The sequence below is a fragment of the Salmo salar genome, chromosome 14, assembly GCF_965601325.2.
Source record: "Salmo salar chromosome 14, fSalSal1, whole genome shotgun sequence".
NCBI classification, from domain to species: Eukaryota; Metazoa; Chordata; class Actinopteri; order Salmoniformes; family Salmonidae; genus Salmo; species Salmo salar.
In genome coordinates, this window is record NC_138304.1 from 80,513,028 (window position 1) to 80,537,098 (window position 24,071).

General features: G+C 41.0%; 1 protein-coding gene and 1 long non-coding RNA gene across 2 annotated transcripts; one reads left to right on the forward strand and one right to left on the reverse strand.

Moving 5' to 3' along the window:
• Positions 1–3,741: 3,741 nt before the first annotated feature.
• LOC123726779 (uncharacterized) lies at positions 3,742–5,750 on the reverse strand. Its single transcript, XR_006758921.2, has 2 exons — positions 5,532–5,750; positions 3,742–3,940 (listed from the first exon to the last, which is right to left on the reverse strand). It is a non-coding gene; the product is annotated as an uncharacterized LOC123726779 (long non-coding RNA).
• LOC106570260 (stathmin) lies at positions 4,380–11,711 on the forward strand. The gene is made up of 5 exons (XM_014142376.3): positions 4,380–4,495; positions 6,441–6,487; positions 7,088–7,260; positions 10,463–10,654; positions 11,275–11,711. Exons 2-5 carry the CDS (start codon positions 6,469–6,471, stop codon positions 11,344–11,346), a joined length of 456 nt encoding a protein of 151 aa, XP_013997851.1. The 5' UTR covers positions 4,380–4,495; positions 6,441–6,468; the 3' UTR covers positions 11,347–11,711.
• The last annotated feature ends 12,360 nt before the right edge of the window (positions 11,712–24,071 follow it).

Genomic DNA, 24,071 nt, shown 5'->3' on the forward strand with positions numbered 1-24,071 from the left:
TAAACGGTGCTGCTGTCGCAAATGAAATCCTTCAACTCCAGTGCCTTCAGAAAGTATTCACACCCCCTGACTTTCTTCACATTTTGATGTGTTACAAAGTGGGATTAAAATGGATTGAATTGTCATCTTTGGTCAACGATCGACACAAAATACTATAATATCAAAGTGAAAGAAAATGTTGAACATTAGTTGAAAAAAAATTGGAAAATAAAACACTATATATATATCTTGATTAGGAAGTATTCAACCTCCTGGGTCAATACATGTTAGAATCAACTTTGGCAGTGATTAGAGCTGCGAGTCTTTCTGGGTAAGTCTCTAAGAGCTTTCAACACCTGGATTGTGCAACATTTGCCCCTAATTTTTTTCTGAATTCTTCAAGCTCTGTCAAATTTGTCGTTGATCATTGCTAGACAACTATTTTGAGATTTCCAAGCAGATTTAACTCAGAGCTGTAACTTGGCCACTCAGGAACATTCACTGTCTTCTTGGTAAGCAGGCCTTTCTAATCAACATGGCCCGGGTATCCTGGAATGATATTGACCTCATCCCGCCAGTAGAGGATGCCTGGTTATTCTTTAAAAGTGCCTTCCTCACCATCTTAAATAAGCATGCCCCATTCAAAAAATTTGAACCAGGAACAGATATAGCCCTTGGTTCTCTCCAGACCTGACTGCCCTTGTTGACCAGCACAAAAACATCCTGTGGCGTTCTGCATTAGCATTGAATAGCCCCCGTGATATGCAACTTTTCAGGGAAGTTAGGAACCAATATACACAGGCAGTTAGGAAAGCTAAGGCTAGCTCTTTCAAGCAGAAATTTGCATCCTGTAGCACAAACTCAAAAAAGTTCTGGGACACTGTATAGTCCATGGAGAATAAGAGCACCACCTCCTAGCTGCCCATTGCACTGAGGCTAGGAATCACTGAACACCACCGATAAATCCACTATAATTGAGAATTTCAATAAGCATTTTTCTACAGCTGGCCATGCTTTCCACCTGGCTACAGCAACTCGCCCAATCCTCCCCCATTTCTCCTTCACCCAAATCCAGATAGCCGATGTTCTGAAAGAGCGGCAAAATCTGGACCCCTACAAATCAGCCGTGCTAGACAATCTGGACCCTCTCTTTCTAAAATTATCTGCCGAAATTGTTGCAACCCCTATTTCTAGCTTGTTCAACCTCTCTTTTGTATTGTCTGAGATTCCCAAAGATCGGAAAGCTGCCACAGTCATCCCCCTCTCCAAAGGGGGAGACACTCTAGACCCAAACTGCTACAGACCTATATTTATCCTACCCTGCCTTTCTAAGGTCTTCGAAAGCCAAGTTAACAAACAGATTACTGACCATTTTGAATCCCACCATACCTTCTCCACTATGCAATCTGGTTTCAGAGCTGGTCATCAAATCAAATCAAATCTATTTATATAGCCCTTCTTACATCAGCTGATATCTCAAAGTGCTGTACAGAAACCCAGCCTAAAACCCCAAACAGCAAGCAATGCAGGTCCCCAAACAGCCACGCTCAAGGTCCTAAACGATATCATAACCGCCATCGATAAGAGACATTACTGTGCAGCTGTATTCATCAACCTGGCCAAGGCTTTCGACTCTGTCAATCACCACATTCTTATCGGCAGACTCAACAGCCTTGGTTTCTCAAATAATTGCCTCGCCTGGTTCACCAACTACTTCTCTGATAGAGTTCAGTGTGTCAAATCGGAGGGCCTGTTGTCCGGACCTCTGGCAGTCTCTATGGGGGTGTCACAGAGTTCAATTCTCGGGCCGACTCTCTTCTCTGTATACATCAATGATGTCGCTCTTGCTGCTGGTGATTCTCTGATCCACCTCTACGCAGACGACACCCTTCTGTATACCTCTGGCCCTTCTTTGGACACTGTGTTAACTAACCTCCAGACGAGCTGCAATGCCACACAATTCTCCTTCCGTGGCCTCCAACTGCTCTTATATGCAAGTAAAACTAAATGCATGCTCTTCAACTGATCGCTGCTCGCACCTGCCGACCCGTCCAGCATCACTACTCTGGACGGTTCTGACCTAGAATATGTGGACAACTACAAATACCTAGGTGTCTGGTTAAACTGTAAACTCTCCTTCCAGACCCACATTAAGCATCTCTAATCCAAAATTAAATCTAAAATCGGCTTCCTATTTTTGCAACAAAGCATCCTTCACTCATGCTGCCAAACATACCCTCGTAAAACTGACTATCCTAACGATCCTCGACTACAAAATAGCCTCCAACACTATACTCAACAACTTGGATGCAGTCTATCACGGTGCCATCCGTTTTGTCACCAAAGCCCCATATACTACCCACCACTGTGACCTGTACGCTCTCGTTGGCTGGCCTCTCGCTTCATACTCATCACCAAACCCTCTGGCTCAAGGTCATCTACAAGTCTTTGCTAGGTAATGCCCCGCCTTATCTCAGTTCACTGGTCACCATAGCAGCACCCACTCGCAGCACACGCTCCAGCAGGTATATTTCACTGATCACCCCCAAAGCCAATTCTTCCTTTGGCCATCTTTTCTTCCAGTTCTCTGCTGCCAATGACTGGAACGAACTGCAAAAATCGCTGAAGCTGGAGACTCTTATCTTCCTCACTAACTTCAAGCACCAGCTGTCAGTGCAGCTCACTGATCATTGCACCTGTATGTAGCCCATCTGTAAATAGCCCATCCAACTACCTCATCCCCATACTGTATTTATTTTGCTCCTTTGCACCCCAGTATCTCTACTTGCACATGTAACAGTTTAGCTTCCGTCCCTCTCCTTGCCCCTACCTGGGCTCGAACGAGGGACCCTCTGCACACATCACCAACAGCCACCCAAGAAGCATCGTTACCCATCGCTCCACAAAAGCCGCAGCCCTTGCAGAGCAAGGGGAACAACTACTCCAAGGTCTCAGAGCGAGTGACGTCACCGATTGAAACGCTATTAGTGCGCACCCCGCTAACTTGCTAGCCATTTCACATCGGTTATGCACATTCATCTTCTGCACATCTATCACTCCAGTGTTTAATTGCTATATCGTAATTACCTCTCCACTATAGCCTATTTTATTGCCTTATCTCCCTTATCTTACCTCATTTGCACACACTGTATATATACTTTTTTTCTACTGTATTATTGACTGTATGTTTGTTTATTCCATGTGTAACTCTGTGTTGTTGTATGTGTCGAACTGCTTTGCTTTATCTTGGCCAGGTCGCAGTTGCAAATGAGAACTTGTTCTCAACTAGCCTACCTGGTTAAATAAAGGTGAAATAAAAAATAAATAAAAGAATAACATGATGCAGCCACCACAATGCTTGAAAATTTGGATAGTGGTACTCATGAATGTGATGTATTGATACACCATCCAAAAGTTTAATTAATAACTTCACCATGCTCAAAGGGATGTTCAATATCTGCTTTTCTTTCTTTCTTTTACCCATCTACAGTACCAATACGTGCCCTTTTTGTGAGTCATTGGAAAACCTCCCTGGTCTTTGTGGTTGAATCTGTGTTAGAAATGCACTGCATGACTAAAGGACCTTACAGATAATTTCATGTCTGGGGTACAGAGATGAGGTAGTCATTCAAAAATCATGTTAAACGCTATTATTGCAGAGAGAATGAGTCCATGCAACTTATGTGATTTGTTAATCAAATTTGCACTCCTGAACTTATTTAGCCTTGCCATAACAAAGCGATTGAATACTTATTGACTCAAGACATTTCAGCTTTTTATTTTTAATTAATTTGTTAAAAACAAACAGACAGAAGCTGTCTTCTTTCAGGATTGGGGTGGAGTCCTCTCAAGTCCTCTGACATCAGACAAATGGTTGATAAATGATGTATGACTGCAGCTTTCCGGCTCTGGAGGAAGTATGGGTCATGCCATTCCATGGATCCTTTGCAGTCATATATCTCTGTGTGATTAAAACAAAGTAGGACACAATGACAGTCAAAATAGTGCAGACAACGTGATGAAAACGTTCATAAATCGTATAGCTACCCTACAGTCCTCGAGAGCGCACAGTCGAGAACGTGCATCTGGTTAGTTGGAGCTAAACAATGAAGACTTATGTAATGGTGCACACCCTGAATCATCATACACTTCATTCAAGGCCTGACTGACTGATGTAGGTCAAAGTCACACTTGACATTTCTTCCCCAAAATACCCATATTTTTTATCAATTAAATTGAAACAATCAATGTATATGTTCATTCAAAGTTCATTATTCATTACCAAAGTAATTGACATTTTAGGAAGATACTCGTCTGTCTGTGTTAACGTCTAGAAAACACTAAAACTACAACTACCAGGAGTGCGGAGAGAGTAATAAACAGCCAATAGAATTGTAGAATTGGGTTTGACGACACACATTTGGGGCTTTTTATGCGCGAACTGGCCATGCTCGAGCATAGAATTCGCGGTTAAAGTCTGGCTGCCAAGGAACATTTTGTTTCACTGTTTATTAAGGTGGGTGTAATATACCTAACGTTATCCGTACCAAAAATATGACTTAAAGATTGTAATTGTAGGTAATCTTGCCTGATTTATGAAAGTGCTGGTTTTACCGTAAACATTTTTTTTTGTCAAGTGGTGATAGAATGTGTTACCTCGGCTTCAATCTTGTCGGTTCTTTTTTTATTTTTTATTATATATTTAACGTTAACTAGTAACCAACCTACAGTAACTAGTCAACGTTAAAGGTTGTTGCTCAGACACTGGTAACTTCATGTCTTTCATTGATGCTTTGGTGGAAAAATGTATGCAATTTTAAAAACAACATGGATCTAATGGTGGGTGACTTGTTGTTCCAAAGTAACGTTAACCGTATTTGCTCTGTTCAGCTTCAGACGGTGACTAACGTTAGTTGTCGTTGACCAATGAGTGTTTGTCTTGACACTTTACTTGCTGGTTAGGGGATGCACACTTAATAGTGTGACGCAAATTATTTTATTGATTACACGACGTAACTAGTAAAGTCATTAATTTAATAAAATAATATACACGTCACTTTGAATTTTTAAATGAGCAAATTTTTCTTTGGCAGCCATCAACTGATGCGCCTCCATTACTTTTTAAACATTTTGTTTGCAGGGTGCTCTGCAAAATAAACTCTACCATCCGTATTTGAAGCTTCCAGTCGCCACTAACAATTATCAGCTTTATTGACGTTTACATTATTTCTCGGTGACTGTTCTGGCCTTATCTTTTATTTATTTTTACTTAACGTTGTGCACTTGATGTGGTGAGGGGCGGCAGCATGCGAATAGCTAAACGGGCGGAACTGCCTTGAACACGCGCTCCTCTTTGTTTGCAACTGGTCTCATTGACGTTCATTGCAATCAAACAAAAGAGCCTTTGTTGTGCCATTAACTGATATTTTGGAAGCTATACGAGTTTTGTGACCCTGAAACTTTACCTAGTGTTTGTCAACCTCAAGACAACAATAAGAGCTTTTTGATTGCTGCAGGTGTCCCTCCCAATTTAACGTGATCTGTTTACACACCTCAGCATCATTGTCTGTCGTCCTTTAGTAACACCATTTCAGTCAAATTCCTGTACATGCAAATGTATGCGACGATTAAAGGCGATTCGGATTCTTCTTGCAGTTGGGCGGTTCAAGTAGTACGTGCTCTCGAATTTGTGGCGGTTGGAACTTTTTTTCTTCTCCCCCTGTGGCTTCTAGTTAGTTCGCTATGTACACACGGGTGCAGCTTGTGTTGAATGTCTCCTGCTGAATCTGCTTGAATATGCATAGATTAGGTTTGTTGGCTTCGTCTGTAGGTTATTGCTGCCAAATATCTCTGCAGCTTCCCAATCGCATTTTCAATACCCTGCAATTTTGGAAAGCTCTAGCCTTTTTGTTCTAACCATCTAGTTCAAATGATCCATGCATACAGAATGGCACTGAGACGCTGTAGATGGGCATTGAAAGGGCCCCTCGCCCATCTGCAGTAGTATATTATTGATTGCATGTGGATATCACTTGCTAATGTAGTTTAATGTGCCATGTAGTTATTTAGCTGTGAATGAATACCAGACAACTTTTTAAAATAGGCTACATTAATAGGGTGTTGCTTGGTCGATATGTGTTGAACATGACCGAAGGATGTCGCCACTGAGTGGACCTTGTTTTGCTTTTCCCTGCTGTTTAGTCAGTCTTCCACCTAAACACACAGTAAATTGTTTCTATCCCACTAGAGGGTGCTAGTGCTGTTAGTGATTCAGGCACCTTGTAACGATGAGATGGAGGTTTCATCCAGTCCTTGGGAGTGGGTGTGTCTGGTTCTTCACGTTCAAGGACGTACTAATGCATTAGCAAGTGTTGGTTAAGGCTGGGTTACTGTAAAGGCACTGACAACTGCTAGTGTTAAAAGGGCTTTAAGTAAATGTGACTCTGAGAACTTTCTTCCAGGTACATTGACTTGCTGTCCACTGCTGAAATGGCCGCCTCCTGCGGAGGTAAGTTGTGATTTTGAAAGCCGTAAAATTGTTTCTCACCCCTCTCCATCTGAAAGAAATGACCAAGTGGAAGCCAGTCTAATGATGCGCTTCCACCGTATTGTTTTGACTAGTCACGTCTATTCTCAGCAGTCCAGGTGACTGGAGATGCAGTGTTTTTTTTTGGACATGGGGGAACCCTAGTTAAATGTCCACACAGTGGCCTTCTCTCTACCCCTCCCTTCTCCCTGTAATGTTCACTTTCCTGTCCTCTTCCCTCTTTTGGAAAGATTTGTTTTACGAAACAAGTGCCCCATTCCCTTAACTCTGTCAGCCTACATGTATCCCTCACCTGGAGTTCATGTGTATACTGCTTTCTAGTCATGGCTCATTATATAACTACTGCTGATGTACAGTTTCTAGTCATATGCTGGCTATACACTTTTTTTAAAATGTATATATTTTCTGGACTCTGGCACTGCTGCTAATGATTTCTTAATTTTTGGATTATGTGCACATTTTTAGTTATTGCGCTGTTGAAACGCAAGCAATTCCTTGCATCTGTGTGGCCCACCAATGAACTTTGCTTTAATAACAAATGCATAATTTGTCCGCTCATAGATATTCAGGTTAAGGAGATTGACAAACGTGCATCTGGCCAGGCGTTTGAGGTGATCCTGGGCGCTCCAGCTCCAGATGCCAAGGGAGAGTTCCCTCTGTCTCCCCCCAAGAAGAAGGACCTGTCCCTGGAGGAGATCCAGAGGAAACTGGAGGCTGCAGAGGAGAGGAGGAAGGTAGGTCATGCTCCAGTTAAAGATGCTAGGCTGAAGTGTTGCTTATGGGTGTGCTCTTGAGCCAAAAGGGGTCCTCTAAAGGTAAAACTATTGTTCAGAAAAAAGGTCACCTACCCTCACCCATGAATAAGGGTGTATATTGTTATCTAAAAACAAAATGTGGGGGGGGGGGTCCAATATCCAATGATAGGCGTGGCGCGAAATACAAATTCCTCAAATCCGAAAACGTCCATTATTCAAACATATGACTATTTTACAGCATTTTAAAGACAAGACTCTCGTTAATCTAACCACACTGTCCGATTTCAAAAAGGCTTTACAACGAAAGCAAAACATTAGATTATGTCAGCAGAGTACCCAGCCAGAAATAATCAGACACCCATTTTTCAAGCTAGCATATAATGTCACATAAACCCAAACCACAGCTAAATGCAGCACTAACCTTTGATGATCTTCATCAGATGACAATCCTAGGACATTATGTTATACAATACATGCATGTTTTGTTCATATTTATATCAAAAACCAGCTTTTTACATTAGCATGTGACGTTCAGACCTAGCATTCCCACCGAACACTTCCGGTGAATTTACTAAATTACTCAGAAACGTTCACAAAAAAACATAATTATTTTAAGAATTATAGATACAGAACTCCTTTATGCAATCGCGGTGTCCCTTTTTATTTTTTTTTAAATAAATGTATTTTCGGTGAAAGCACATCTTGCAATATCCTGAGTAGATAGCTAGCCCGTGATGGCGAGCTATTTTGACACCCACCAAGTTTGGTACTCAGATTTACTATAAGAAATTGGATTACCTTTGCTCTTCTTCGTCAGAATGCACTCCCAGGACTGCTACTTCAATAACAAATGTTGGTTTGGTTCCAAATAATCCATAGTTATATCCAAATAGTGGTGTTTTGTTGTGCGTTCAAGACACTATCCGAAGGGTGACGTGCGTTTCGTGACAAAAAAAATCGAAATATTCCATTACCGTACTTCGAAGCATGTCAAACGCTGTTTAAAAATCAATTTTATGTGATTTCTCGTAAAAAAGCGATAATATTCCGACCGGGAAACCCTGTTTTCGTTCAAAGACTAAAAATCTAAAATGGACTCTTCTCGTGCGCGCCAGTCTCATTGTTCTCTGATCGACCACTTACCAAATGCGCTACTGTTTTTCAGCCATGGCCTGAAGTCATCATTCAACGTTCTGGCGCCTTCTGAGAGCCTATGGGAGCTTTAGAAAATGTCACCTTACAGCAGAGATCCCCTGTTTTGGATAGAGATGATCAAGAAGGCCAAGAAATGGTCAGAGGGTGCTTCCTGTTTGGAATCTTCTCAGGTTTTGGCCTGCCAAATGAGTTCTGTTATACTCAGACACCATTCAAACAGTTTTAGAAACTTTGGAGTGTTTTCTATCCAAGGCTAATAATTATATGCATATTCTAGTTTCTGGGCAGGAGTAATAATCAGATTAAATCGGGTATGTTTTTATCCGGCAGTGAAAATACTGCCGCCTATCCATAACAAGTTAACTAGAACAATTTGGGGAATGTATTCACTAGGTGTGGGAATAGCAAGGGACCTGACAATAGGATATTATGGCACTAAGGTGGAAAATTTACACCTGTCAAATGCGGGTATATTTTGGCTTTGCCGGTTAACAATGTTATTTCACCAGCTATGTTCGGTGGTCACACACAGAATTTGGGAAGTTTTTCAATCCAAAGACCAAATGTAGAAGTTGGCTTCACCTGAGGCTACTGAAGTGTGACTTTGTCTGTGTTTCTTGGCTAGTTGCATCGTTTTGGTCATGCGTGTTTTTCAATATTAGTTTGCTGCAACTCGCACAGAGACAAAGATTACCACGGTAATGGCCTGTCCCTTAAAGGAGCAGCTGAACACTTTCTCTCCTAATGATGCAAATATTTGGGGGTACAATGTGCTTGAACATGGAACACAAAATATTTCAACCAATAACTTTTAGTAATTTCATTTAAAATGAACACATTTCTATGCTCCTAAATGTATTTGTGCTCCTATAAAAAAAATTCAGCTTTCGAATCCTGAACTAATAATACAGCTAATTTATCACTCAGCATTTTGTGCCACTCTGATTCTTGATGTTCAGTTGTAGAACTGTTTTACTAAATAAAATTAATCATTTAGATACTATTGTAACATGTATTGGCTAAAAGACTTGTCACAAATTGAATTGAGCAGTAGACTACCTTAACTAGGAAGGTCAGTTAAGAACAAATGCTTATTTTACAATGATGGCCTAACCCAGACGACGCTGGGCCGATTGTACACTGCCTATGGGACTCCTGATCACGGCTGGTTGTGATGGTGCCCAGTATCAAATCAGGGTATGGAAGTGACGTCTCTAGTGGTCAACAGATTATGATTTTTAACGCCGATACCGATTTTATTGGCGGACCAAAAAAGGTTACTATATGTATTGTGTTTCTCATGAGTCAATACTGGTTGTTTCAATATTCCAGACATTGCTCACCATATGTCTGCTGCAGATGGACTTGACGGCCACAAAACAAGTTTTGATCAGTCATGGAAATCAAGTGCTGGGAACATATTGTCTCCCTAGTAAAAAAAAAAAGGTCAACAAGCTAATGAACAAAAAATACTGTAATTTTGGTACCACCAACTAGTGTACAAATAGTTTTATCAATATAATATATCGCTAAATTATATCCTGTTTGGATCCCAATAAATATTACTATATCCCGAAAGGTAAATACTTTTATTTTTTTATCGCTAGTGTGTGGATACGCGGTAACCTTTTGCCATGATGCATTACATGCCTCTATGCCTGCGATTAACTAGATTCAGCTGAGGGTTGTTTTGACTGGCTAGTCGGGGCCCGGAACATAATTACAACATTTGTAGACTGCAAATTGACTGACAAGCCCAAACTGATATTTGACTAAACCTAATCCTTGCTTATATTTGTATAGGATTACGTCTGAGTGGTAATGCTTTGGAATGAATTTCCCAAATTAAAATCACTTGGTGCTGGTTTTGAGTCATGTCCAGCCTCAACTTTATTTACTCTGAACTTGGGGGCTGTATTTGGCCTGGGTTCCGACTTTTGGGGAGCCCTGCTCGACAATATTGTAGTATTCAATTGTTTTGTTTGGTGTCTGAATCAAACTCCTCTCCCCTTGCGCCATCCTCCAGTCCCATGAAGCAGAGGTTCTGAAGCACCTAGCTGAGAAGAGGGAGCATGAGAAGGAGGTGCAAAGGAAAGCCATGGAGGAGAACAACAACTTCAGCAAGATAGCTGAGGAGAAGCTTAACCAGAAGATGGAAGCCAACAAAGAGAACAAGGAGGCCCTTCAGGCAGCCATGAGCGAGAAGTTCAAGGAGAAGGTATGTTGGCCTCTTTATCTTTTACATACAAACCAGTCTTGCAGTGACAGTCTGACCCTGCTACCAGTCGTTGTCAATGGAGGACACAAGGAGACATCTGCTAGTGCTTGTTTTGACTGCGTCAAATCATTGTAAAGAAGCTAGCTACAGTAACCAGCTAAGTTGGCTGGCTAGCTAAAGTAGCAAGGCTAATTGAGGCTATTTTGCTGCACTCCCCATACTGTCTAAAACACCATTCATATGAAACAGCCTACCTGTTGTAGAAATGTCACACAATTTACATTTTACACAGCCTTCCCCCAAAAAATGAACTCTCCTAAGTCATTGAATACTAACGTCTGTCTGGATATTCTAACTGTGCCCTATCCCTAAAGGATACACCCACTGGGGGGGGGGGGGGGGGGGTGAAGGACTTGATCACTTATCTCTGCAAGTGAGTTGGGAGACTTCAGAAGTTTTCAACATTTTGATTTCACATCAACAGTTGACACCAATGTCACTAGTCAACCAATGGAAAATATGAATGTACATTGTCACTGACACAAGTCACGCTTTGTACGGTTTGTTTAAATGTTATTTTGAAGGATATGTCACTGTTTTGAACTTCTATTTCTTCTCAGGACAAGAAACTGGAAGAGGTGCGGGCCAAGAAGGAGACCAAAGAAGGCGGTGCCGAGACATCAGAAAACTGAACATCTGTCTATTGGGGATTGTATACTAGAGGTTTTTTTTACATATCCAAAGATTGATTTATATTTAGTTAATGGCCAGTATTTTTGTCTTCACTGCCACCCACCTTTTGAAGAAAATAATAAAGTTCTCCCTGTTTGTGAATTTAACTTCGCTCCTGCTATAAGTGTACTTGCAGTAGTTTCACATGTGGTTATTTTTGTCCCCTTGTTACTTCTACTCCATGGCTGTCTGCAAGTTACTAGCTGTCAATTCCTCTCAAAATGCACTGGAGAGGATCTAAACTCATTTCTTTAGACCTCCTCAATGAAGCTTTGAGAGAAGTTGAGGAAGCAAGGTTTGACCACTGACCATTTCATACACAGCCCATTTCTTTGGCTGTTTAGCTTTTGTCATTGCATCTGACAATGAAAAATAGCAGTATATGTACTTATCCTTTAAGGAAGCATGTCTCTATGCATAGGTCCTCGACATGATCTCTTCCATAGTGCTGCTTTGGAATCTTGTATGTGTTACACCTGGCTAATAATAGTTACTGATCAATGATTGTTGATCTGGGTTAACATGTTGCTTGATTTCACCTTCACAGCAGGTGTTGTATCGCACCTTTTACTATTCAGAGAACTGCTAGTCTTGCTCTTAAAGGTCTGTGGCATCCTGATCCTATTCCCTAATGCACTACCCAAAAGTAGTGCACTGAATAGGGTGCCATTCAACTCACCCCTAAATCTGATCTTTGTGCCACTGCAGGTTTTTTTGCTTATGTAAAGTGGGGTTTCGTCTCTGTTGTAGATCCATGAATTAACTTTTTTTCCCCCCAGATTTGTGTATCTAGGATGTTACTGGGTCTACACATGGAATGCACTTTGGCATCTCAATAGATAATGTTACTAGTTGACTTAAGCGTTGTACTAAAAACAATAAATAATACCATTGTCAAACCCCCTTCCATGTGTGCTTTATTGATACCTGTGCTGCTTCAGATTTCTGCTGTTTGAAGCCCATCCTTTGATACGTAAGTAGAACAGGTTATTGCATTCTGTGGATCTAGTTGCCCTGGACTCCACACTGCCCTGTTTAGATTCAAGGGTAAGATGTATTTTTAACTAGGCAAGATGGGTAAGAACACTTATTTACAATGACTGCCAAACCCAGATGACGCTTGGCCAATTTTGCGCTGCCCTATGGGACTCCCAATCACGGCCAGATGTGACTCAGCCTGGATTTGATCCAGGGACTGTAGTGAAGCCTCTATCACTGAGATGTAGTGCCTTAGACCTTTTCCACTCGAGCCATTTTAGCAGCCTGTATTTTCATATCACCAAAGGTCAAGGAAGGATGTTGGGTTTTAATCTTTGAAAATGTAAATACACAGGGACCAACAATGAGCCTAGCTTTATGCTTCTCTTGACTCTTGTGATGTCTTGTCAATTAATGTGGTTTTCTACTCCAGGTGCCATCTAGTGGGGTTTGGGAGGGGAAAAGCGCTGGACAGTACTCATACTTAATTTTTTTTTTTTTTTAGTCGTTCAGACTGAAGGGAAAATAAACTGGAAGGATTTCTTTTCTCCAAGATAATGAGCAGTGGTGTAAATGTTTTGGTGTAGCTGTACTTGATATTTTGACAACTTACTCCACTACATTCGTAAGTAATGTACTTTTTACTCCATTTTCCCTGACACCAAAAAGTACTTGTTACATTTTGAATACTTAGGACAGAAATGGTCCAATTCACGCACTTATCAAGAGAACATCCCTGTTCATCCCTACACTAGTGTTGTCATGTTTTCTGCATGGAATGCAAACAAAGAAACCATAAATATCAGTTTGAGCAATGTGGCTTCTCCCCCTGGTGGGAGTTGATAGGTTCACAGCTAGGGATGGAATGATACACACAAAAGATGTGGACACCCCTTCAAATGAGTGGATTTAGCTATTTACCGCCACATCCGTTGCTGACAGGCATATAAAATTGAGTACACAGGCATGCAATCGCCGTAATCAACTATGTGCTGTTATGGTGAAGTGGAAACGTCAAGGCTCAGCCGCGAAGTGGTAGGCCACACAAGCTCATAGAACTGGAGGGCTGAAGCACGTAGCGGGTAATAATTGTCTCCTCGGTTGCAACACTCAGAGTTCCAAACTGCCTCTGGAAGCAACGTCAGCACAACTTTTCGTTGGGAGCTTCTTGAAGTGGGTTTCCATGGCCGAGCAGCCGCACACAAGCCTAAGATCACTATGCGCAATGCCAAGCATCTGCTGTACTGGTGTAAAGCTCGCCACCATTGGACTCTGGAGCAGTGGAAACGTGTTCTCTGGAGTGATGAATCACGCTTCCCAGTCTGGCAGTTCGACGGATGAATCTGGGTTTGGCGGATGCCAAGAGAACGCTTCCTGCTCCAATGCATAGTGCCAATTGTAAAGTTTGGTTCCAGTGAAGGGAAATCTTAACGCTACAGTATATGACATTCTATACGATCCTGTGCTTCCAACTTTGTGGCAACAGTTTGGGGAAGGCCCTTTCCTGTTTCAGCATTACAATGCCCCCGTGCACAAAGCGAGGTCCATACAGAAATGGTTTGTCGATCGGTGTGGAAGAACTTGACTGACCTCAACCACATTGAACACCTTTGGGATGAATTGGAATGCTGACTGCGAGCCAGGCCTAATCGCCCAACATCAGTGCCCGACCTCACCAATGCTCTTATGGCTGAATGAAAGCAAGTCCCCGCAGCAATGTTCCAACATGTAGTGGAAAGCCTTCCCAGAAGAGTGGAGACTGTTGTAGCAGGAAAGAGGAGACCGACTCCATATTAATGCCCATGATTTTCGAAAAAGATGTTCAACGAGCAGGTGGCCACATACATCTCAAGGGGTCCAGAAGAAAAAGTACTTATTTTCTGTCATAACTAGGAACACATAATCTAATATTGCGTGTCGCTAGCTGTCAATCATCCACTCTCAGGTTGACTCCAAACAACGGTAAGTCATTCTGGAAGATTTTGGAGAGCAGTAGGCCCATCCATATCTGTCCGCTGACAGACAATCTACATATTTCTTCTGCAAGGGACCTAGGATGGTAGACAGATATGCAGCGTTTTAGCATGCATCTCAAGCCACACAGAAGTAATGTCCGGAGGCCATCATGAAGAGTGCAGACTGCAAAATACAAACAGCATATAGGAATATTGAACATGGAAGTAGCATAGTAAGACCACTAGGTGGCAATGTTTCACTTAATTCAAGAAACAGCACTATCTAGTCTCATATCTACCCATCTTTTCAGCATATCTAAAATATTCACCTTCTCCTTTCATCATATTAATCTCAAATTTTCCCTTTGAGACATCCATCTCTCACCTTATCAACAAACAACCATTTTGTCAAAGGCTATATTAACAAGTCCGGAAGATAGAAGAAAAATGTATCCACCATTTATGAGCACTTTCATTTGAGGAAATGGAAAATATAATTAATCCCTGGATGGCTGCCAAGATTCTAGCTAAAATCTAATATCAATAATATGACTTGATGAGGCCTTATGTGAAGGTCTTTCTATAGAAATTGATCAAACCCATGGTTTTTCCTTTCGACCCCATGGTAAACTGTAAGATTCTAGGTAATATTAATGTAATGTCTATGTGAACATGATGGCCCTATGTGTCAGTGTTTACAAGAAGTTAGTTAAACTATGGTGTCATGTTCCGTTTGACCCCTGCAGTCGTTAATTGAAGCGAAGGTCACTTGGTCCAGAGGTTAGTTGGCCGTATGCAGCAGGTGTACACCCAGGTGGATAGTTCATGTATTTCCAGCTATACAGTAACGTCACTCAGATCATGTAGAAAACGCTGCAATATTGATGCTCTCCATAGGGTAGAAGCCGATGATGAGGCTGATGAGACAGTGGATTGCGCAGTCAGATGGAACAGAGTAAATAGGCATTTTAACATCATAGATTTTGCCAGTGGTAACTTCTGGAATAGACACTGGCTGGAATGCGGTTTTAACCAATCATCATTCAGGATTAGACCCACCCGTTGTATAATTAAGCAATAAGGCCCGGCCACGGCTAAGGGCTGTTCTTAGGACACTGCTAGGACACAGCTCTTAGCTGTGGTATATTGGCCATACAGTATATCACAAACCCCCGAGGTGCCTTATTGCTATTATAACCTGGTTACCAACGTAATTAGAGCAGTAAAAATAAATGTTTTGTCATACCCATGGTATACGGTCTGATATACCACAGCTTTCAGCCAATCAGCATTCAGGGCTCGAACCACCCAAATTATAAAGTCAGATAACACGCTCTGGGTGGAGGAAAAATAAGGTATAAACAAAAAAGGGTTGAGAGAGGTATGTGGATACAATATAGCTAGAATACCATGAAGTAGAATTGGAGGTGCTGTTTGGTAAGGTACTCACAGTATTTACAGTGCCTCCAGAAAGTATTCACACCCCTTGACTTTTTCCACATTTTGTTCTTACAAAGTGGGATACAATTGAATTAATTGTCATTTTTTGTCAACAATCTACACAAAAATACTCTAACGTTAAAGTGGAAGGAACATTCTAACATTTGTAAAACATTCATGAAAAATAAAACACTATCTTGACTAGATAAGTATTCAACCCCTGAGTCAATACATGGTAGAATGAACATTGGCAGCTATTACAGCTGTGATTATTTCTGTGTAAGTCTCTAAGCGCTTTCCACATCTGGATTGTGCAACATTTGCCCCTATTATTTTCACATTTCTTCAAGCTGTCAAATTGATTGTTGATCATTGCTAGACAACCATTTTCAGGTCTTGCTATAGATTTTCAAGCAGACTTAATAAGGATCCACCCCTTTTTTTCAATTTTTGCCTAAATAACATACCCAAATCTAACTGCCTGTAGCTCAGGCCCTGAAGCAAGGATATGCACATTCTTGGTACCAATTGAAATGAAACACTTTGATGTTTGTGTAAATGTGAACGGAATGTAGGAGAATATAACACAATAGATCTGGTAAAAGATAATACAAAGAAAAGACTAACTGTTAATTTGTATTTTTTTTTGTACCATCATCTTTGAAATGCAAGAGAAAGGCCATAATGTAATCTTCCAGTTCAGGTGCAATTTAGATTTTGGCCACTAGATGGCAGCAGTGTATGTGCAAAGTTTTAGACTGATCCAATGAACCATTGCATTTCTGTTCAAAATGCTGTATCAAGACTGCCCAAATGTGCCTAATTTGTTTATTAATAACTTTACGTGTTCAAAATTGTGCACTCTCCTCAAACAATAGCATGGTATTCTTTCACTGTAATAACTACTGTAAATTGGACAGTGCAGTTAGATTAACAAGAATTTAAGCTTTCTGCCAATATCAGATAGGTCTACAGTGAGGGGAAAAAAGTATTTGATCCCCTGCTGATTTTGTACGTTTGCCCACTGACAAAGAGATGATCAGTCTATAATTTTAATGGTAGGTTTATTTGAACAGTGAGAGACAAAAACATCCAGAAAAATGCATGTCAAAAATGTTATAAATTGATTTGCATTTTAATGAGGGAAATAGGTATTTGACCCCCTCTGCAAAACATGACTTAGTACTTGGTGGCAAAACCCTTGTTGGCAATCACAGAGGTCAGACGTTTCTTGTAGTTGGCCACCAGGTTTGCACACATCTCAGGAGGGATTTTGTCCCACTCCTCTTTGCAGATCTTCTCCAAGTCATTAAGGTTTCGAGGCTGACGTTTGGCAACTCGAACCTTCAGCTCCCTCCACAGATATTCTATGGGAGTAAGGTCTGGAGACTGGCTAGGCCACTCCAGGACCTTAATGTGCTTCTTCTTGAGCAACTCCTTTGTTGCCTTGGCCATGTGTTTTGGGTCATTGTCATGCTGGAATACCCATCCACGACCCATTTTCAATGCCCTGGCTGAGGGAAGGAGGTTTTCACCCAAGATTTGACGGTACATGGCTCCGTCCATCGTCCCTTTGATGCGGTGAAGTTGTCCTGTTCCCTTAGCAGAAAAACACCCCCAAAGCATAATGTTTCCACCTCCATGTTTGACGGTGGGGATGATGTTCTTGGGGTCATAGGCAGCATTTCTCCTCCAAACACGGCGAGTTGAGTTGATGCCAAAGAGCTCCATTTTGGTCTCATCTGACCACAACACTTTCACCCAGTTGTCCTCTGAATCATTCAGATGTTCATTGGCAAACTTCAGACGGGCATGTATATGTGCTTTCTTGAGCAGGGGGACCTTGCGGGCGTTGCAGGATTTCAGTCCTTCACGGCGTAGTATGTTACCAATTGTTTTCTTGGTGACTATGGTCCCAGCTGCCTTGAGATCATTGACAAGATCCCCTGTGTAGTTCTGGGCTGATTCCTCACCATTCTCATGATCATTGCTACTCCACGAGGTGAGATCTTGCATGGAGCCCCAGGCCGAGGGAGATTGACAGTTCTTTTGTGTTTCTTCAATTTGCGAATAATCGCACCAACTGTTGTCACCTTCTCACCAAGCTGCTTGGCGATGGTCTTGTAGCCCATTCCAGCCTTGTGTAGGTCTACGATCTTGTCCCTGACATCCGTGGAGAGCTCTTTGGTCTTGGCCATGGTGGAGAGTTTGGAATCTGATTGATTGATTGCTTCTGTGGACAGGTGTCTTTTATACGGGTAACAAGCTGATATTAGGAGCACTCCCTTTAAGAGTGTGCTCCTAATCTCAGCTCGTTACCTGTATAAAAGACACCTGGGAGCCAGAAATCTTTCTGATTGAGAGGGGGTCAAATACTTATTTCCCTCATTAAAATGCAAATCAATTTATAACATTTTTGACATGCGTTTTTCAGGACTTTTTTGTTGTTATTCTGTCTCTCACTGTTCAAATAAACCTACCATTAAAATTATAGACTGATCATTTCTTTGTCAGTGGGCAAACGTACAAAATCAGCAGGGTATCAAATACTTTTTTCTCTCACTGTATATCTTTGGAAAATGTCTTGTTATTTACAACCTCATGCTAATCGCATTAGCCTATGTTAGCTCAACCGTCCCGTGGAAGAGACACCGATCCCAAAGAAGTTTTCACAATTAAAAGCATTCCCATATCTGTGACGGCAGATCCTGGGAGATGAGAAGCAAGTACAGGGAGTGAATATTTAATAAATAACAGAAATGAAACAAAATACGGACGGCGTCTGGACAAGGGAATCATAACGACATTAATGCTGACACGGGGATCAACCTGAGGATTAGACATATATAGAGGAGGCAATCAATAAAGTGATAGAGTCCAGGTGAGTCCAATGAAGCGCTGATGTGTGTAATGATGGTGACAGGTGTGCGTAATGATGGGCCGCCTGGCGACCCTCGAGCGCCAGAGAGGGGGAGTGGGAGCAAGCGTGACAATAACATGATGCAGCCACCACTATCCTTGAATATTTGGAGAGTGGTACTCAGTAATGTTTTGTATTGGATTTGCCCCAAACATAACTTTTTGTCCTCAACACAGTGTTAATTGCTTTCCACATTTTTTTCAGTATTACTTTAGTGACTTGTTGCAAACAGGCAGGGGCGAAAATCTGATATCAACTTTGGAGGGGACAATTACATTAAATTTTCTCAAGAGCAATTCCTGAGGGGGACAACAAAAGTAGTGCTGTAACACATAGCCTACATTGTAATATGGTAAATGTATATTGAGGAACCAAAGAAATAAGCTGTTTGCCGTACTCCTAACTACCGGTACCCAAAACTACACAACTAATCACAACAGCAATACCATTGCCTTTAACAAATCTTAGTTCAGTCACCAGTTTAAGTTGAGAGTGGGGGTATCCATGGCATTTTCCAATTATGTTCCTATTTTACAAGTAAAAAAAAATGGAGAACCTTTCATTATGTTGCCAAACAAAGACTCAACAAACTTACCTGAGACTCCCTGTCTCTGCCAGTCTGTCCCTGCATATCTGTCCCCAACTCTGCTGTCTGTGTGCCATCTGTTGCCTGCTCTGCCTAATGACATCATTGTGAAACATTTCCATTAGAATTTCATTTCTTTCTTATGAACATTTTATCAACTAGTCTTTGAGATATTAGGCTACTAGGGTTCTTACTTTGCGTTTTGGTGTACTGAAAAATACTCTGATGTCCGTCTTTTATTTTTCTGCCATTTTTCTACCTGGCTGGCTGGCTACACACACACACACACACAGTGTGTAGGTTATTTACAGTAGGAGATGGGCTTCTATTATCTTATCTTTTATCCTTCTATTTGGGCTTCGATCTAAAAGGTAGCTAGCAAATGTGAAACGGATTAAAATGACAAGAGTTGACAGCTGTATGAGTTCACCATTTACACAACTTAAGCTGCAACCTTTTGTAATTTTAATAGTTTGTTTCATATTGGCTGGCTTCCAACAATAGCTGAATTTGCAAAGCTAGCGAGCACCAATTCCGTTTCAGTGGTGTTTGCTATAATCTTTGCTACCCGGGTTAAATAAAGGTGAAATAAAATAAATAAATAAAAGTTCCCTTGCGACAATTTAGCTTTTGTACCGAGACCATTAAATATATTTAAGACAATGGTAGAAGTGAGTGAAGTTCTGTTCAGTTTGGACTTCAGTTTATCGCTAACCTTATCACAGGGACTTTGAAGCACTAATTTACATCATCTGCATGCTGATCTTGGAATAAATTGACGATAGCAAAGATTACATCTTTGACGAGGCCACATAAATGGAATAGGTACTAGCTAGCTTAATAGTTAATATTTGCGCGCTAGCTCTGCATATTCAGCTAGTGTGTGTGCGCGATTGACTGGATTAACCTCACGTCAGTTACGTTCATTGAGTGCCTTTCAGACAGTAGACACGACCCCTCTGTTACCTTGCCAACTAAGGAACTGGCAGTGGATCAAACCATTGTGAGGCAAAGGGTGGGGGGGGGTCGCAATCTTTTGAAACTTAAAAACGCACTATTAAGTGTCTATAATCAGCACAATTGCTTTCATTGCGTTTTATTAATATTATTTAAATTACATAGTTATGTTTCAGTGATATATTGGGGGGGACAAATCATATTTTTCCCAGGATGGGGGGGTCGTGTCCCCCCCGTCCCCCCCGGGATTTCCGCCCCTGCAAACAGGATGCATGTTTTGGAATATTTTTATTCTGTACAGGCTTCCTTCTTTTCACTCTGTGAATTAGGTTAGTATTGTGGAGTAACTACAATGTTGTTGATCCATCCTCAGTTTTCTTCTATCACAGCCATTCAGCTCTGTAACTGTTTAAAAGTCACCATTGGCCTCATGGTGAAATCCCTGAGGGGTTTCCTTCCTCTCAGACAACTGAGCTAGGAAGGACGCCTGTATCTTTGTAATGACTGGGTGTATTGATACACCATCCAATGTGCAATTAATAACTTCACCATGCTCAAAGGGATATTGCTTCTTCTTTTTTTACCCATCTACCAATAGGTGTCCTTCTTTGCGAGGCATTGGAAAACGTGCCTGGTCTTTGTGGTTGAATCTGTGTTTCAAATTCACTGCTCGACTGAGGGACCTTACAGATAGCTGTATATGTGGGGTACAGAGATGAGGTAGTAATTCAAAAATCATATTAAAGACTATTATTGCACACAGAGTGAGTCCATGCAACTTATTATGTGACTTGTTAAGCACATGGTTACTCCTGAACTTATTTAGGCTTGCCATAACAACGTTTTTGAATACTTATTGACTATTTCAGATGTCATTTTTTTATTAATTTGTCAAATTTTCGAAAACATAATTCCACTTTGGCATTATGGGGTATTGTGTGTGGACAGTGACAAACAATAAACATTTAATCCATTTTAAATTCACAACAAAATTTGGAAAAAGTCAAGGTTTGTGAATACTTTCTGAAGGCACTGTATAATGCATTTATTGTTATGGTGTTTTCAGAGGAACATCTTAAAAACTCTGATGCATTTCTGCATCTCCCTTTGTCAGGGGGTAGTTACACTGTGGGTGTATGAGAAAAGGAACTGTAGTGTAGGTGATGTGAGGTTAGGATTTTAGATGTTATGTTCCCTCTTCATTAAGTCATAGCTACATGACAGTGCTCTGAGTGCTTTTACAAAAACTATTTGTCAGCACTATAATTTTACATTTTCTTTTGGACAAAAGAGTGAGAGAAAAGACAGGACTTGAACAATGGAGAACAGGTCATCCATATTAAGTGAAATGTTTTGGCTGGTTCAGTTTGATGTTTTCTGTTCTACTCCTCCCAGCCTAGGTGCCTGTTAACGTCAGACACGGGTGATTCCCTCTAGGGGGATGGGATGGGAGTGTGTGTGTGTGTGTGCGCGAGGGGATCCATGTTACATTTTTTACAATTTACTAATTTAGCAGACGCTCTTATCCAGAGAGACTTATCGTTAGTGCCTTCATCTTAAGATAGCTAGGTGGTACAACCACATATCATAGGCATAGTAAGTACACTGCTGGGTGGAGGGTCAAGTGCAAGTGTTGGTTCAGGAAAGTATACATATATATATATTTTATTTTTTAACCAATGACTCACGTAACTTCTGAATATAACAAATATAGTTTGTACCTGTTGATTTCTTCGAGGTAAATTAATGTGGTTTTCTCTGAAGTCTTATGGCTACCTGCACTGGTCGTTCAGTTGTTCACAAAAACACTTAACAATTAAAAGTAATTTAGTACTTTCTTTAAATTGAGCTACATTATTCTGACTTGAATAAGGAAAATATTCTAACACACCTGTACCTGTTGATTTCTTAGGAGCTGCTTTGTGGAACCATGGAAAATGTAATTGCAGAGAACCCCTACTGTGCTGTATAATAGACCAGCTGAAAAAATAATTATCGTAATCAAATTCATTCTGTCTCAGCCAGAGTCGTATCAATTGCTTTGTTTTGTTATATTGACTCTGGAGACAGAACATAGAGCTTTTAACAGTAATTAACTATGCTTGATGTCTTTGGATCACAGCTCCTTGTACCGAACCTTCACTTCACCGTATGTCATAATGTAAAACAACTTGGCTGTCTGTGGTAAGTGCTCCAAATAAAATAAAATCTCATTTTATTGGTCACATACACACATTTAGCAGATGTGTTCAGTAGGGTCAAATGGAATGGCAATACCCTTGTTATAACTCACTGGTGGGCTTAGTTAATACAAAGGTAATGACTTCACAACAAACCTGATGCAACTCTGAAACTAAACAAAGTGATTTAGTACCTTGTATCTTCACTGTGTCTCTCATCAGAGCCAACTAAATCTGTTTGAGAAATAAAGACGAGACGCTTGTCATTTGACAGAACAAAACAAATCACCACACTCCGCCAGATACCCTCCCTATCTACCCCATCCTCCTTTTATATCTTTATCATACTAAAAGATGGTAAAACAGGGAAAAATTTGACACAGAAAGACAACCAGCCCAGTGTCTCCTCTAGTAAACAGAAATGCAGGATGAAGTTGAGTTTATCCTGACACTATCTTAATGGAAGTGTCTGAGGAGGGGACACAACAAATAGGGCAAGGCTGAGGCTCGGGTTGAGACTGGGGCTTGGGCTGAGACTGGGGCTAAGGCCATACACTCACTGGGGACAGGGTGAGGTATTCTCAGCACCCAGAACCAAATCTCCTGCTACTCTCACAAGAAACGAACGTGAGGTAACGGGGGATGACGAGAGTGTTGCTGAGAGGCGTCAGTTAAAAGATACTTTCATGGATATAAGGAGGTTGAGGGTGTATTGTTGACCAGGAATATCGGTTGAACAGATGATGCGTGGAGATAAGAGGGTGACTTTGACAATGTTCTGAATGAAGAGTAAGTATAAGAGGCAGTGAACACCGAGGGATTGAGGGAGCGTGCTATGGGCGATTGGTAGATGCTGTGGTCAATTTAGTGGAATGACGTTTAGAGGAGGATACGGATCAAAAATAGAGATTCTACATTTGTCGAATGACGTCCACTACCAATCCAATATAACACCACCATTCTAAACACCTCCTCACTCTCAACCCCCTTCAGTTTCGCCTCTTCAACCCTCAAACCCTCTGTGTAGTTCCAGAATAATCTAACCTCTGCCTACACCACATCACTTCACCGAGTGCAGTTACATGCACACAATAATACTATTATTGTGAATAGTCGGGTTATAATAGTTTGTTTAAAAAGTTGACAGGCTTTGCAAGAACAACAATTTCCCTAATACGCCTGTTCACATGGACACATCTGAAATAAGCCTTCCTAATGGGACTTAAATAAATGCAGAAAATCGTCAATCAAAAAAACGTTCTACCACAGCGACCATGTTATTTTGCGAGGCATATTTGATTCCTAGTTTGTACATATGAAGTTTGTATGTAAAAACAATTTCTAAGATGCATACTTGCAGTTTTTCCCAAATCACTTCAGTCACTCATTAGGGAGGCTTGTGCTACCGGTGCTGATCATATACACAGATGGAACGCTGATTAAACTGTGTCAATTTCCTAATAATTTGAAAGATTGCTCAGAAAATCAGGTGTTTTAATCGGCGTATGCTGACTTCGATTTTGACCTTAAGCCGAGTAAGATAAGCAGAGTACTGTTTACATGACTATTGCCATACTCGGCCTAATGCCATAATCAGTTTAATATCGAAGTATTAGTGTGCATGTAAATGTACTCACTGAGGCCCATCATACTGTTGTATGGTTTACAC

Coding starts and splice junctions, on each gene's coding strand:
- LOC106570260 (XM_014142376.3), top strand. Junction 7,261..10,462: donor CTGCAGAGGAGAGGAGGAAG/GTAGGTCATGCT, acceptor GCCATCCTCCAG/TCCCATGAAGCAGAGGTTCT. Junction 10,655..11,274: donor GCGAGAAGTTCAAGGAGAAG/GTATGTTGGCCT, acceptor ATTTCTTCTCAG/GACAAGAAACTGGAAGAGGT.